The sequence below is a fragment of the Crassostrea angulata genome, chromosome 1 (genome assembly GCF_025612915.1).
Source record: "Crassostrea angulata isolate pt1a10 chromosome 1, ASM2561291v2, whole genome shotgun sequence".
In the NCBI taxonomy this organism is placed as follows: Eukaryota; Metazoa; Mollusca; class Bivalvia; order Ostreida; family Ostreidae; genus Magallana; species Magallana angulata.
Window position 1 is genome coordinate 20,298,901 of NC_069111.1, and position 14,243 is coordinate 20,313,143.

A 14,243-nucleotide genomic window follows, 5' to 3' on the forward strand; every position below is an offset into this window, starting at 1 on the left:
TGGTAAGGAAAAGTCAATTTGATTAGCGAACAGGAAAAAAAAACACTATTCTCCTGTGTTCATTACAGGGTGAAGAGTGTTGAGAGTAATGGTAGATCATCTCCCCATAGAAAACAAAGGAGTTGGGTATATTAATGGGGATGCATTAATCTCCTTTGTTTTGATATTTTGCAGACGACTAAAAATGAGCGCTCGATCAACAACCGACTCAACATAGCACTGCAGAGAATCCATAACAATCTGATCGCCGAATCTCCCGTACCTGGGGCCCCACCCGTAGACCAGTCCGAAAACCTGGTAAGTAGGTCAGGGTCATTGAGAATCAGGTGATGTCATTCTGGCAGTTAGGTCTTATCATTGTCAGGATGTACCTGTCTGTTACAGCTACATTAATTACTCTGCTAAACGATTTACAGATACAGTTCTGTTATTCTCACATTGCTTTGTGCTCTCGTGTATAAACTGTGAAAAATTGATTTAATCTAATAATCTCTGTTAATGTCATGTTCTGTAAATGTGGTACCACATGGTGGTGTTTTATATGGTTATTTTTCACAGGAGAAAATGCCTCAAGCCTACTTGTCACCGATTGTTGATCTCCACAGAAGGGACCAGCTATTTGGATTAGCAGAGCGTGTTGTTGCCGTGGAATCTCTGTAAGATCCATAATTATGCACTTTAATCAATTGGTTCTTTTATCTCCAACATCTGCAACCTGTTCTTGAAGAGTCCTTTGATATATTTTTTTTTTGCTCTGTCTTTTACTGATTGAGAGCAGATTAACCAATTTAAACATGCATGTTATTCCATAACTCATGTTTACCAGCCACTCGTTGCATGTAAAGCATCTATTAAAAAATATAGAATGTGAAAGTAAGAGCAACATTAACTTAAAGATTGAATTTAACTCATTTTTTTTTCATGAATAGATTGTTATATATGTCTTTCACAAGGTCATCTATATTTATGCAGCAACAGAAAATTACTTACAACAAGTGTTGATACTTTATCTGAGAATATTTTTATGTACATGTATCTTCTTTTTTATTTGTCTAAAGGATATTCCTAGCCAAGCAGCTAGAACTGCTCCAGCCACATTTAGAAGCCATGATTCCCACCAATAAAAAAGCTTTCTTACAACAATTCTTTTCTCAGGTAAAACAAATTACGGTAACTCTTTTTATTGTTTCTGTTTATTAATGATCAAAAACAAATTTATTTATTAATGATCTCCATACACTGCTTAAAATAGTTCTTGTACATTAAAATTCCATATAATTTAACCTGTGGGATTCATTTTCAGACGGTAAATATGGCGGAAGAAGTGAGGAAACCTGTGTACTGGAGCGTGTCTGCTCAGGCGGTGAACTATGACCAGGTTCAAGGTCAAATGGCTTCTGTGCGATGGGACATCAAGGACATCATGTCCCAGCACAACCCTTATGTGGACAGCATACTCAGGGTAAGTCCTGTCTTCATGACCACTCAAATAGACAGCATCCTGTGTAGGCAGATTGGTCAGGGGACTGGTGTGTACTGTCCTCATAACCATGAGCTCCAACATAGACAGAATAATTAAAGTAAACACTGTCTTCATGTGGCCCAGGTATAGTCTGTTCCAAGATATTTTTGCCGCATATTTCCTTTCATTATTCGATATTTATAAATACCTCTTGGTTCAGACGATGTTCATTCAATAGTAAGAAAAAATCCCAAGATTTCCCCTTGAAACACCCCCTCTAGCTTGTCAGGTATCATTACACGACTAAAATAAAAAGTCCATGAGGTTTTTCCATTGCTAAGAGGATGAAGACGCTTGGATGATAACGTGAAAAATTGCGCGAGGTGTCCAAAGTACTTCCGAATGGAGAAAAGATGTCAACATTCCCCATTATAAATCTCCGCAGGAAATCTGTTTTCGTTCCTGTGAAATATTTATGAGGGAAAAATATTATTATGTGAATGAAGTTATCTTGGGAATTTTTCCTTTCATCGATTTTAGTTGCACTTCTGTCGATGTGTATTTTTATTAAAAATTGTTTAAATATGCAGCATAAATATCTTGGGACAGACTATAGACAGAATGCTCAGAGCAAGTGCTGACTTATCACCAGCTCATAAGTTAGAGTACATGTAATTGTCAATATCATTTTCATGCATGCAAAAAATATGTTAAAAAACAGAAAGTAGTCATGGTATCAAGTGTGTGTCGTAGATCCTTTACATTTACAGTGTATTCAAATGTATTTGCACAGAATTGTGCATATAAACTAAATTTTAAAATGTACCATTGGAATATTGAAAACTGGGCCGGATTTTAAAAGCACAAAGTTTCCTAATAAGACTATATTTTTTTATCCTGTAACTTACAAATTATTCACAACTTAGGAGATGTATTTCTCTTGGTTTGTTTTATAATACCACTGACACAAATGTGTATCTGTACATACATGTATTTACTTATGACACTTGTGTGTATCTGTACTAATGACAGTGGTGTGTATCTGTTGTCAGAGTTTTGAGTCAGTGGCCCACCAGTTGGTGGAGATCAACAGGAGAGTGCCCATCCCCCGGGTCGTCTACCACACCCTGTGGGAGCACTGTGTCAGGCTGGCCAACAGGACGTTTGTGGAGGGGTGAGTACTTCAGGAAAAATCTCACATAGATCATAACACAATATATCCAGCTATTACCGGTACAATCAATGTGTTTGGAAGTACTCCAATATTTACATTGTAAAACAATTCTGTGGAATACATGTATGTAAATATTTCTCCATTGACCTTTTTGAATGAGAGTAAGACATTGTTTTGGTCAAGAAGAAGTAAGAAAGTTAAATCTTACAAACATTTGTGTTGTCTGATATACATGTTTTGATGAATTAAAAACACAGCATCACTCAACAGGTTTTTATATTTTTATTCTACCACATTTATGTAGTAAAGTCTAATAATGTTGATTTTACTTCTTTTAGGTTTTCAAATGCCAAAAAGTGCAGCAACGAGGGCAGGGCATTAATGCAGCTTGACTATCAGCAGTTTCTAATGAAATTAGACTCTATCATGGATCTCAAGTATGCCAGACTATTGGTCAAAATTATCGAACTACGATCAATGATAATCATATTTAATTGGTGAAGCATTTGCTTTAAATTAACAAAGTATGTAGACGCAGGTTAAAAGATTATTTACTGTTGTATATTGCATGTTTTCACAGGCCTATTCCAGAGAAGGAATTTGTAGAGGGTTATATAAAGGCCTATTATCTCCCAGAAAGTCAGCTAGATTCCTGGCTTCAAGATCACAAGGTATTGGTGTCAGATATACTTTTAAAGGGTAAAAAGGGAAAGATTAATAAGGCTTCTTAATTGTTACATGTTGCTGTAGAATAGTAGCTTTTAGATTAACCTTTAATAAGCTATTGAAACAAGGAATGTTTATATGTATGTCATATTTCCATGTACATTGTATGTCATAGAACTTGTATATTGAATGAGCATCAATGCATGGTTCAATATCTTGACATTCAAGACATTCAGCCTATAAATAACATTGTCTGTTTTGCAGGAATATTCAAACAAACAGTTACTGGCTTTGATAAACTCGGTTGACCATATTAACAAGAAATCAAGACAGAGGCTCATAAATATTGTGGAGGAAATGGACCGGAGCCGGCGATAATGAGGTGTCGAGGCCTATCAATCATGATGTGGATAATTATGCATGTGCGAGAGGTGCATGACGTGTAATTGTATACATTAAACACGTACTGGATACAAGAAATCTAACTTAACCAAATTGTTACAGTAAAGAGAAGGAGTGAAAAAGGAGTAAAGTGAATTGTTGAAATTTCATCTACAAAATAGGTGAATAAGAAATGTAGAAGATAAATTATGTATATACATAATGATATCTGTGTTATATGTACATGGCCAAAGCAACATTCCGAGATCAGATATTCAATATAATGCACATTAAATGTATATTTTTATTAGAATGGTATCACGAAATCAAGACTGTAAGGCATTTTGATTGCCTGTAGATACTTGAATTCAGATGCTTGTTTATGCAAGTGTTCATTAATCTGTGATACTCATTTGTTATGTGTGTGACACGTGAAACATAGTGCAATAAGTGTTATTTAAGTTGTATATGTACAATTTTTACCAGTACGTAAACATAATAAATCACAAAGTATAGAACCAAATGTTGTTGAGCAGTTTTTGTTCATGTGCAAGTGATACATGTACCATTTTACATAGTACACCCAGTTCTGTTGCCATTTGCATACCTTTGCCAGTCAAAAACATTTGGTTCATCCCATTCTTCAAAAACCTTATTTAGGCTTGCAATTATGCTTATTTGGAGAAATACATGTACGTATATATAAACACACCTTGACTGAAGAAGATATCATTTGCAACTGATGAGACATATAAATTTCTTGCATGAAATAAATAGAGTTTTAAATAAATCACTTGCTGTTAGCAACAAATCAGAATATATATTTTGGATACAATGTTTGAAGAGCAGAAATTTTCAACTAAGTCTAGGTTTATAAATAACCGAAAATAGTACAATAATTTAAAAATATAAATCAAGGTCTGGGTATGAATATTCATGCCTTCTAAATGGATGTACAATACATACTTTTTTATAGCAAATTTTTTCTCCAACTGAAGACAAACATGCAAAACATATACCAGTGTGTTTTCATCATGACGTCAAAGGAAAGTCGATGTGAAAGATAAAAGCATGAAGCATTTATTCACTTTCAGAGGCTACACAACCATAACATACATCATTTTGACTCATTTAGTAAATGAATATTATATCAACAAGATTCCGGAAAACAACTTTTGCCATTTATCATATCATATAGCAAGGTTGCTCATCTCCCAATGAAGACAACAGAAGGATATAGTAAAATAAATTTACATTAAATAAGGGGTTTTACTGTAACTGTGTATTACTGTATTATATAAATATTTTAACCAATTTTCAAGAGAACTGACATGTAATTACATGTATCAAATTCCTAAAATATATAAATTTCCCTGTATACAGTATATAGATATTATAAATTTCTCGAATGTTCTGAAATGTGACCATGCTGTTTTGTCTATAAATCTATACACGTTTAAGCTTGCTTAATTTGATAATCTTAGGAAATTAACTAATTCTTTACTTTCACATCATTTAATTACATTTTTAATGCTGTCATTACATTAAAATACTTCTAACAGAAATATTCAAACAGATCAACTTTATGTCAAAATCATAAATACCTGTAGATTATTTCAATTTATTTGATTACGATCTAACAAGTTTAGTTAATTTTTATCTTAGCTTTTACATGAAGTAGATATAACAGTCAAATATAATATTGCAGATCATTATAGAAAAAATGTCTTGGACAAAAAAAACATTATGTACCGGGTACATTGAGCTAAATTCTAAAAATCCTCTAGAAAATTCTTTTTTCCTTCACAACAATACACATACACTGTATGGTTGAATTGCATGGTATTTATTCTCTTAATCAATATTATTCTCATTTGAGAAGTGGACAGGCATAGCCTACATGGATGAAGGCTATGCCTGTCCACTTCTCAAAAGAGAATAAATCAATATATAAAAAAGTATTTATGTAAAAAGATTATAATTTTAACCCTAAAAATATTAATTAACAAAAAAAAACCACTAATATTTTAACAGTTTGTACAAATGTAAAATAAGCATTATTTGCATGGTGCATTTTTACTTCAATTAGTTATCATCAATGAAAACTTCATAACTATATGTTCTCAATTTACAAGATATTCAAGTCACAGCATTCTATCCTGAAAATCGTTGTACTTTTCACTTGCCAAATCGTAAACTCTAAAACACTCTATAATAATAACAATACCTTCATAGAAAAATACCTATTTCAATGCAATAATATACATGTGTAGGGAACAAAAAAAAAACAAACAACAACAAAATACATGTATATAAACAACAACATAAAGTAGACATTTCCAGTACCATACAGTCAAGTACATTCCTTATAATCTCAGTTTTCTCCGACTTCTTTTTACATTGACAACTGAACAACAAAATGACAACTGTTCCAAAACTACAGACTCTAATACTGCATGGTTGCTTGTCTTAGAATAAATCTTGCTAGTTAGCTTGATTTTGTCATAGTTTATGCATGCATGATTTTGAATCTGCATGAGAAAATCAACAATTAAAAAAAAAAAAAAAAAGAAGGAAAAAAAATATTTGCATGTATTACACAAATACTGTACATTATGAAACAGCATAACAGCATAAGAATATGCATCTGTTAATTTTATATCAACAACAAGAAAGTTTGCTTGATTGTAAAATACTTACAAATTAGTTGAGAAATATACAGAATATCAAATGATGATCACATATGGTATCAACATTTTTTATATTTTTTAAATTTTAGTAATTTTTAATAATGATGATTATAAGTATTTACATGCGAGGTTAGAAAAGCATTGCACTCAGAAAGAAATTCAACCCAAGATTATCTATTCTACCGGGAAATGGAAAATAAAAAGCAAGATGCAATTGCAAGAATAAAAATTAAAATTGATGGATAACCTGGCAACATATTTACTTCCTGCAAAAAAATAATAATTAACTGTGGACAAGAAAATCTCCAGATCTAAATCCTTTTTCTTTTAGGTTTTCCTCATACAAAAAACAGAAATGCCAGTATTTTACTATATATAACAAAATTAATGTTCTTGGGGGGGGGGGGGGGGGGGTGAAAAAAAGGTTTATTTGCCTGGATTTTTCTGCATTCTTTATATAATGTTGTTAAAGGGGTGTTCTTAAATAAAGATAAAAGATACTTTAACTTGCTTGTGAAAAAGTGCCAACTGGTATATCTCAAAAATATTTTGAGAAAAATAACAACAAAGATACATGAGACATTAGGACTTTAAATAAAAACAAGAAAAAAAATAATAACTGAAACCTGTACATGTAGGCCTTCAATACAACAGCCCTAGCTAGAGGATGTAAGCATCTGAGCCTCATACACATAGAATACATGTACTACACATCCGACCCATCCATATGTACCTTTATATTTAAGTGATGCTCTCTCAAACCCACAAACAACATATCGTAACAAAATACCTAACTACATGTAGTGTATCACAGCTCATGTTCAATGAAGTCGAACTCCATAAAAACGTACACAGTTTCTGATATGCTGGATTCATAGCAAGAGAAGTTCTTTCATATAAATATTCTGTTTAGTCGGAATACCACGCTGATTTGTGAGAAGGGAAGTTAATTGTCATGCATATACACAGGTAAGGTCATTCAAAACTTCAGATTTTCCAATGGTACAGTCTCTCCCTGCACTAACAAGGTCTTGCTTGGATTTTTTTTTTTTTTTTTACAAACAATTGACATTTTTAAAACAATTTCGTATTTGTTTTGGCACACATGTGGAGCACAGTTAAGGCTGTGCTGACATTCAAAAAAAACAAATAAATGTGCAAGAAGGAGGAAGAATCTGAATTTCATTGCTGTATGTTGGATTATTCTCTTGTTTAAAGCTGTAGTAGGTTAGTAACATTCATCTTGGATATAAAGGTAAGGTAAAACGCTTTTTAGCAGTTTGATGTGTGGGACTGACATAAGTTGGATCATTGCATTGGTGAATGCTAGTCTCAAAGAGAAAACAATAAAGAGCTAAAGATCACGGGCATCATCCAGTCAATGGATGGAGGTCCACGCGCACTTTTTCACAGCTACTGAGCATTCCAACGGTCGGGAAAAATCCACCTTTTGGTATAGACACCTGCTTAGTCCCCACAATCTTCCCATTCCTTGTGAAAAACACCTGGAAGTTATGACACATCATAGTATTAATGCAGATACAAGTATGTAAATTTTTCTATTAAAGAAAAATTTTAAATCTTGTTAGTTCATTGAACAAAAATTAATATATATAATAGTATGATTTTGTTTTCTTCTTTTTCAGATAAATAATTATTCCAATCTGTTAACATGAATAAACAATGACTTAATTTGACATTCTGCTTACTAACATTTTGACTTGATAAGATAATCCCCTTACCTGAACTTTAGTTCCTTGTTCATCATTGCCCTGTCTCCACCACATGTTCTCATCCTCAGAATCTGAATCTGATGGATACTCATCCAGTTCCCGATTACTGACATCTGGATCATCTGGAGACTGGTCACTGTCGGCCTCGCTGTCGTAGTCATTCGGAAAAAGGATTCCACAGCCCATTATATCCCCTAAAACACAAGAAATGCTGCTCAATTTCTGTGGTTATGACAATACTAAAACTTGAAATCAGTACTCCTGTAAGATTTTTTTACACATATATAAATTAACTGTTTACATGTGTATTTGGATGTATGCAAAGATAAAATGAAGAGTTACTGTACCTTTGTGACATCTGGGACCAAACTGTTCACCCACACCAGAGCCGACAAATATTTTACCATCATCTAGACAGATACAAGTAAAAAACATATTTTAAATTCCTGACACCATAATGATACCATACATTAATAGCCTTCAATACATATACAGTGTATTAAAAAGAATACATGCAATATCTAAATATGAATAAGACAAAAAAAAAATTTTAACAAGTAGATTTGATGATGTAAAATTAATAGGCAAATAAATGTGATTACATAGATTGATATATAGGCATATATTTTATTTTTTACATCAAAATACGCAAATAAAAAATAAAACGAGGATCTAGCACTGACCTGCATGATATGCGACAGAGCCTTTATTCCAACCGGGATGTCTATTCTTGGGATAATTCTGACAAATTACATCAAAATATGGATAAGTTTGAACATAAAGTATTGTATTATTATTATTACCAGTAATACTAGACACTCTCATGCAATGCAAACAGTATAGTACTGTAGTTTTTTCTATCGCCTCAACATCTTATTGCAATATATCAATATACTGGTATGATGTATACCAAAATAAAAGTGTACCATTCAAATACACATGAATATTTAAAACCTCTTAGAATAAAAGATAAAAACTTGAATGCAAAGGAGTGAAAATAGAGTTCTGCTCACTGTGACAGCCAAACCAAGAACCCCATGTGGGATTCATAGATTTCTAATGTACAAGATGCTCACCCTTCTAGCTATTCCTATGGCAATATAACAATTTTCTCCTGGATCCACAATTTCGATTTCAAAATAGTGATTTGAGGTGTCCAGTGCATACCGGGCTTGAGCAAGACCCACATCATGGATACTTTTACCTCTCCCTGAATACTCCAGCATCTACAATTGTTAGGCATATTAAACCTGTTAATGTCATTTTCATTCTTTATTTATACCACTACGCAGGTTTTAGATAGATGAAGAGTATGAATAATATTTTTGAATTAATTTGCACTTGTTTACGAATTGGTAAATGTAAGTTTAGCAACTGAAAAATAATCAGAAATTTTTTTAAATTTTCAAAGTTAAAAACAATCTTGCCAATAAATCTTTAATCAAATGTTCCCCTGTATCCTTGCAACTGAGCATTTTTGTAGAAAATATACAAAATCCATGAAAATTAATGCCCATGAATATCCTTGAAACTACAGAATACCAGTGACTATTGGTAGTCTTACCGTTCCATTGAGTTTGACGTCATAGAGGCGGGACCAGTCATCCTCCCCATCGTCCACCGCCATCAGCTCCAGATCCTCGTAGTGCCACTCCGCGTCAAGAATGACCTTGACTTCCTCTCCCTCAGAGTGCATGCCCACTGCTGGGTAGAGGTGACCATCTGGAGGTAACAGGGCCATCACGATGCCCACCTAAAGATGTCACAGTGCAAAACGTGAATGAATAACTCAAACAAAGTAGAAAATCAAAACATGTACAGTTGTATGTATATGCACTTTATATGTGTTTAAAATCCAAATACACAACAACAGAGCCGTTACTCCGCCCTCCTAAAGAAGTCACGTCACAAGGCATAATGGCATGTCAAACTTAATGATCAAAACATATTAAGTAACTTTGAGAAAGAGAAATTACATGTATATTCAATATACAGGAGCATGTCCATGTACTTTGTATGCATTTTATTTTTTTAACTAATAGACTACATGTTCATATACAAACTAAATACAATGTACCGTGGTAAGTATTTTGGTTTAATATTTGATGATCTGTAAAGTATTACTGGATTATCAATGATTATTCATTAGAAAGACAACATTTTACCTCTTTCCCGTTATGTGTGAAGAAGACTTTGGCCATGTTTTGAGCTGCTGGATTTTCCTGATCAGCGCTTGGCTTCGGGAACTTGATTCCGCACCCTATCCTGTCCCCTACCTGAGATTTGGGACCAAATGGTTTACCAAAGCCATTTGCTTTGTAAAGCCTGAAGAAGAAACAAAAGTGATTTACATGCATATCATTCTCATTTTCCTACAACAATAAACTACAACAAAAAATATATTTTGATTTTTTGTTAAACTGCTCCCCTTGTACATATAGGACACTACAAAAACATGCTGGTACATCCATAACACTAGGAGAAGATAAAACAATGGATTTCAATACAAATATTGCCTTTAAAATAAAAGTGTGTTTCTATTACACTAGCACATGCAGAGATAAGAGATAAATAACAGGGAGGATTTTTTTTTCAGTACCCGGTACTTGTATATGTACTTACTTCCCATCGTCAGCATGGTATCCCACCGAGAAAGCCCTCCACCCAGGCTGGGAGTCAGTGGGGTAGCGCTGAGGCACTAAGCCAACACCTGTAAAACAAAATATTCATTTACTGTATGTAAGCAAAAAAGCACACTGTTAAATATAAAGTGTGTGAGCCAAGTGTCTTGATAAATAGTAAAGTAACCTTTTTTATCTTTGAAGATTTTTCCTGAATACAAATAGCTGCTTTATTAGTATATTCTTTATGTGATGCCTTAAAAAAACCTGGATATTTAAATAATACACACACACACCTTTAAGCAGTATGAAAAAGAGTTAAAAGAAGAACTATGTATGTCGTAATGCTACCAAATGCCCCTGCTGCAGCCAAAATTTCAAATGTCTTATTTTAAGTTTTACATTTGTTTGCACAGAATATTTCTCTTTTTTTTTTCTCAAATTTTAAAGAACATAACTCTGTCAAAAATCAGACCTGGACTAAGTCTAAACTTGACGAGCGTACTCTAATGACATACCGATATATAAAATTGGAGTTGAATGTTTGAAACTGTTGCCGAAATAATGAATGGAAAGTTAATGATGACAGATCGACCACAGAAGGATGTAATGACAGAACTGGGTAACACTCTATGTCTAACAGGGATGGGGTAATGGTAATTTGTAATGGGAATTGAGTGTAATTAATTACAAATTTTGATGTAATTGAAAGTAATGTGTAATTGACAGTATTTTCAATTACATGTAATGGTAATTTTTGACATTGTCTAGGCATAAATACATAGCAATTCAAAGATGAAAAACTTAATATAGAGATCAATTTGCAATACAATTATTTAAAGTTTTATTAAAAATGAAGCAATAGATTCACCATCATAACTTCGTTGGGGAGAAAATTATAGAAATGAATACCGGAAACTTTGTAATAAAGTCATCTCACCTATAGTTGCAAAGTTGCCACTGTCAAGGATTTCAACTTCAAAATAATAATCCTCTGGAGTTAACGGATCAGAGGCAATGTATATTCCAACTTGATTATGGGGATTTGCTAGGTAACTAAAAAATAAATTTATTAACATTAACTAAAAGGGAATGATATAAACAGTCAACACATATCCATACAAAATTTTTTTTAACATATCATATATGTATATTTATTATAGTCTGTCTCAAGATATTCATGCAGCTCATTTGGACGCTTTTTAATAAAAATACAGATACCTGTGGAAAAAATGCACCTGAAATCGATGAAAGGGAAAATATCCAAGATAATCTTAGTTGACACATTATCATTTTTTACTCATAACAGTTCATAAGAACAAAAACAGATTTCTTACAGAGAGAGTTAAAATGGCAAATGTTGACATCTTTTCTTCGTTCAGAAATCACTTAGAATACCACGCACAATTTTTCAATGTTATCATCAGAATATTGATACTTTCACCCCGCTTGCAATGCAAAATCCCCGTATACTTTTTATTTTTAGCCTTTTATTGAAACATGAGAAGCTAGTTTCCAAAGGGAAAATTTTGGAAATTTTTCAAAATATTGAATGAACATCGCTTGAACCCAGAGGTATTTATAAATACAGAATAATTAAAGAAAATGCCTGGGAAAAATATCTTGAGACAGACTGTATAATATATCACTTTGTAGCCCAACAAGAGTCATTTCGTTCCTTCAATTTATCCTAATTCAAGTATTCCATTTATATATCCCTTACAAAGTCAAGTATGATTATGATATTGCTGTTTTGTACCTTACAATGTCACCATCAACCATCACTCTTTCAAATCGAGGCTTTCCAGGTTCTGCTGGACGGACAGGAAAGATCTCTTGTGCATGGCGAATGCGATGTCTCCTCCATACATTCATCATCTGATTCTGAAATCGCATCTCCATGTCGACTAAATCCTGTTTAATATTATTACATCACAGTTGATCATGTCACATTTACTCTTCACCAGATTTTATCTGTTTGTTAACTTTCGGTCCCTCTTTCAATAGTATTTATCATGTTAAAAATTTATTCTTCCCTGTTGATGAAATGTACATGTATGTGACATCAGGCAAGATTTAAAAATAGACTCGATACGGACGTTTATCATTGGGCAAAACTGAAAGCAGAAGCAACATGTTGCAAGACCGTTGACATTGAACTTGTGAATTTATCTTCGAAAGCGAGTTTCAGAAACGTACTTTAACGTTCATCATACACTTCAAACTACTTACGCGAATTGGATCTACTTTTCTAGCTCCCATTGAATTCTTAAACAGACAACTGTTGATTCACCATGTTTCGCCATTTCAGAAATCTTTTTTTTGTAAATAAAAATCAAGTCGCGTCGTGAATGTGTCGGATTCTTTTTCAATTTGATAACTCTTACATAGATGACTCAGTGCGTGACTTTTATTTGTATGGAAATTCAAACTAGATACATAGATACATTGCGAAATGTTTATTATCAAAACTAAATGGTCTTGTGATATTCCACAGAAAATACTGACATGAGCTTGACGAGAGCAGATAAAGAATTTTTTTCCCCGGGGGGGGGGGGGGGGGGGGTTGACTATATTCTGTTATCAAAACTATAGTGTTCTTGCAATATTTCGTGCAAATTAAATTTTATTACTACACTTAACATGATAAAGAATTTGTCCCCCCCCCCCCCCCAAAAAAAAAAACCCCTAAACAACAAGGGGCTTGGTTCAGACTTGCTTGGCGGGCGCTGGGGGGGGGGGGGGGGGGGGGGTTCAAACTGAGGTCTTTATCCAGGGAGCGAGAATAGGGGAGTTCAAAACCCCACCCCTTTAGATCCACACAAGTAGTACCGCTATATGTAATTGAAAACGACGATAGTACTTTGGTCAGTTACAGAGACACAGTTGCTGGTAAGCGACGGAATATATATTTTGTATCGGAGATGCACATTTAATTTTCTGTGAAATGATTTGGGGAATTAGGCTTTTTTTTTATTGCTTGTCAATATTTCTGATGATCAGTCTAGCCCCCCTCCCTTTTCAATTTGCTTCCGACGCCACTTAACATATTCATTTGAGAGTGTGTTCGGAAAGGCAATTGAATTTCCCCCCACCCACCCAAGTTTTTAGCTTGTCGAAAAACATAAAGTAAAAATCTATTATTCGACAGGGGTGGAAGGAGGTTAGGGTTTTAGGATAAATATTAATGGTTTTCCTTAGTAGGTAAGCGACAGAGCTGAAGCTAGCAGCTATATCACAGTCACTACGATCTATATAGCTCCAATAATGTAGCCCTCTCCGATTTTTTATATCTGATGTTTACTGGAGACTCAAAAAAAAAAAGAGGGCTACATTATTGTAGCTATACAATCTTCAGTGCAGCTTATATTAAGTGGACTTTAACACTTATTTAAGTTGCTTTCCGCAACCGGCTATTTATTTAAAATGGTGTGTGTACGTATTATTCATACATTATTATTTAAAAACAAAAGGCACTATAGCTGTTATAAATATAACTCTCATGTGACCCTTTGC

The 14,243-nt window shown here is 33.6% G+C and overlaps 2 protein-coding genes across 3 annotated transcripts in view; one reads left to right on the forward strand and one right to left on the reverse strand.

Moving 5' to 3' along the window:
- The window catches only part of LOC128171692 (syndetin-like), a 25,861-nt gene extending 18,137 nt beyond the window's left edge, over positions 1-7,724 (forward strand). For both annotated transcript variants that reach the window (XM_052837466.1, XM_052837473.1), the window contains 8 exons: positions 175-297; positions 559-656; positions 1,059-1,155; positions 1,304-1,462; positions 2,515-2,636; positions 2,975-3,073; positions 3,217-3,307; positions 3,567-7,724. In XM_052837466.1, coding sequence (XP_052693426.1) covers positions 175-297; positions 559-656; positions 1,059-1,155; positions 1,304-1,462; positions 2,515-2,636; positions 2,975-3,073; positions 3,217-3,307; positions 3,567-3,680 — 903 coding nt within the window. In that variant the 3' untranslated portion in view covers positions 3,681-7,724. The remainder of the gene's footprint in view (positions 1-174; positions 298-558; positions 657-1,058; positions 1,156-1,303; positions 1,463-2,514; positions 2,637-2,974; positions 3,074-3,216; positions 3,308-3,566) is intronic.
- Positions 5,291-13,072, reverse strand: LOC128171711 (SPRY domain-containing protein 3-like). Its single transcript, XM_052837479.1, has 11 exons — positions 12,960-13,072; positions 12,487-12,641; positions 11,668-11,783; positions 10,729-10,816; positions 10,272-10,431; positions 9,671-9,859; positions 9,183-9,332; positions 8,790-8,847; positions 8,454-8,516; positions 8,116-8,300; positions 5,291-7,878 (listed from the first exon to the last, which is right to left on the reverse strand). Exons 1-11 carry the CDS (start codon positions 12,987-12,989, stop codon positions 7,744-7,746), a joined length of 1,329 nt encoding a protein of 442 aa, XP_052693439.1. The 5' UTR covers positions 12,990-13,072; the 3' UTR covers positions 5,291-7,743.
- Positions 13,073-14,243: the final 1,171 nt, after the last annotated feature.

Coding starts and splice junctions, on each gene's coding strand:
- LOC128171711 (XM_052837479.1), bottom strand. CDS start 12,989: ATGGGAGCTAGAAAAGTAGATCCAATTCGC. Junction 12,642..12,959: donor GAAAAGTAGATCCAATTCGC/GTAAGTAGTTTG, acceptor AATATTAAACAG/GATTTAGTCGACATGGAGAT. Junction 8,517..8,789: donor CTCTGTCGCATATCATGCAG/GTCAGTGCTAGA, acceptor GTATCTGTCTAG/ATGATGGTAAAATATTTGTC.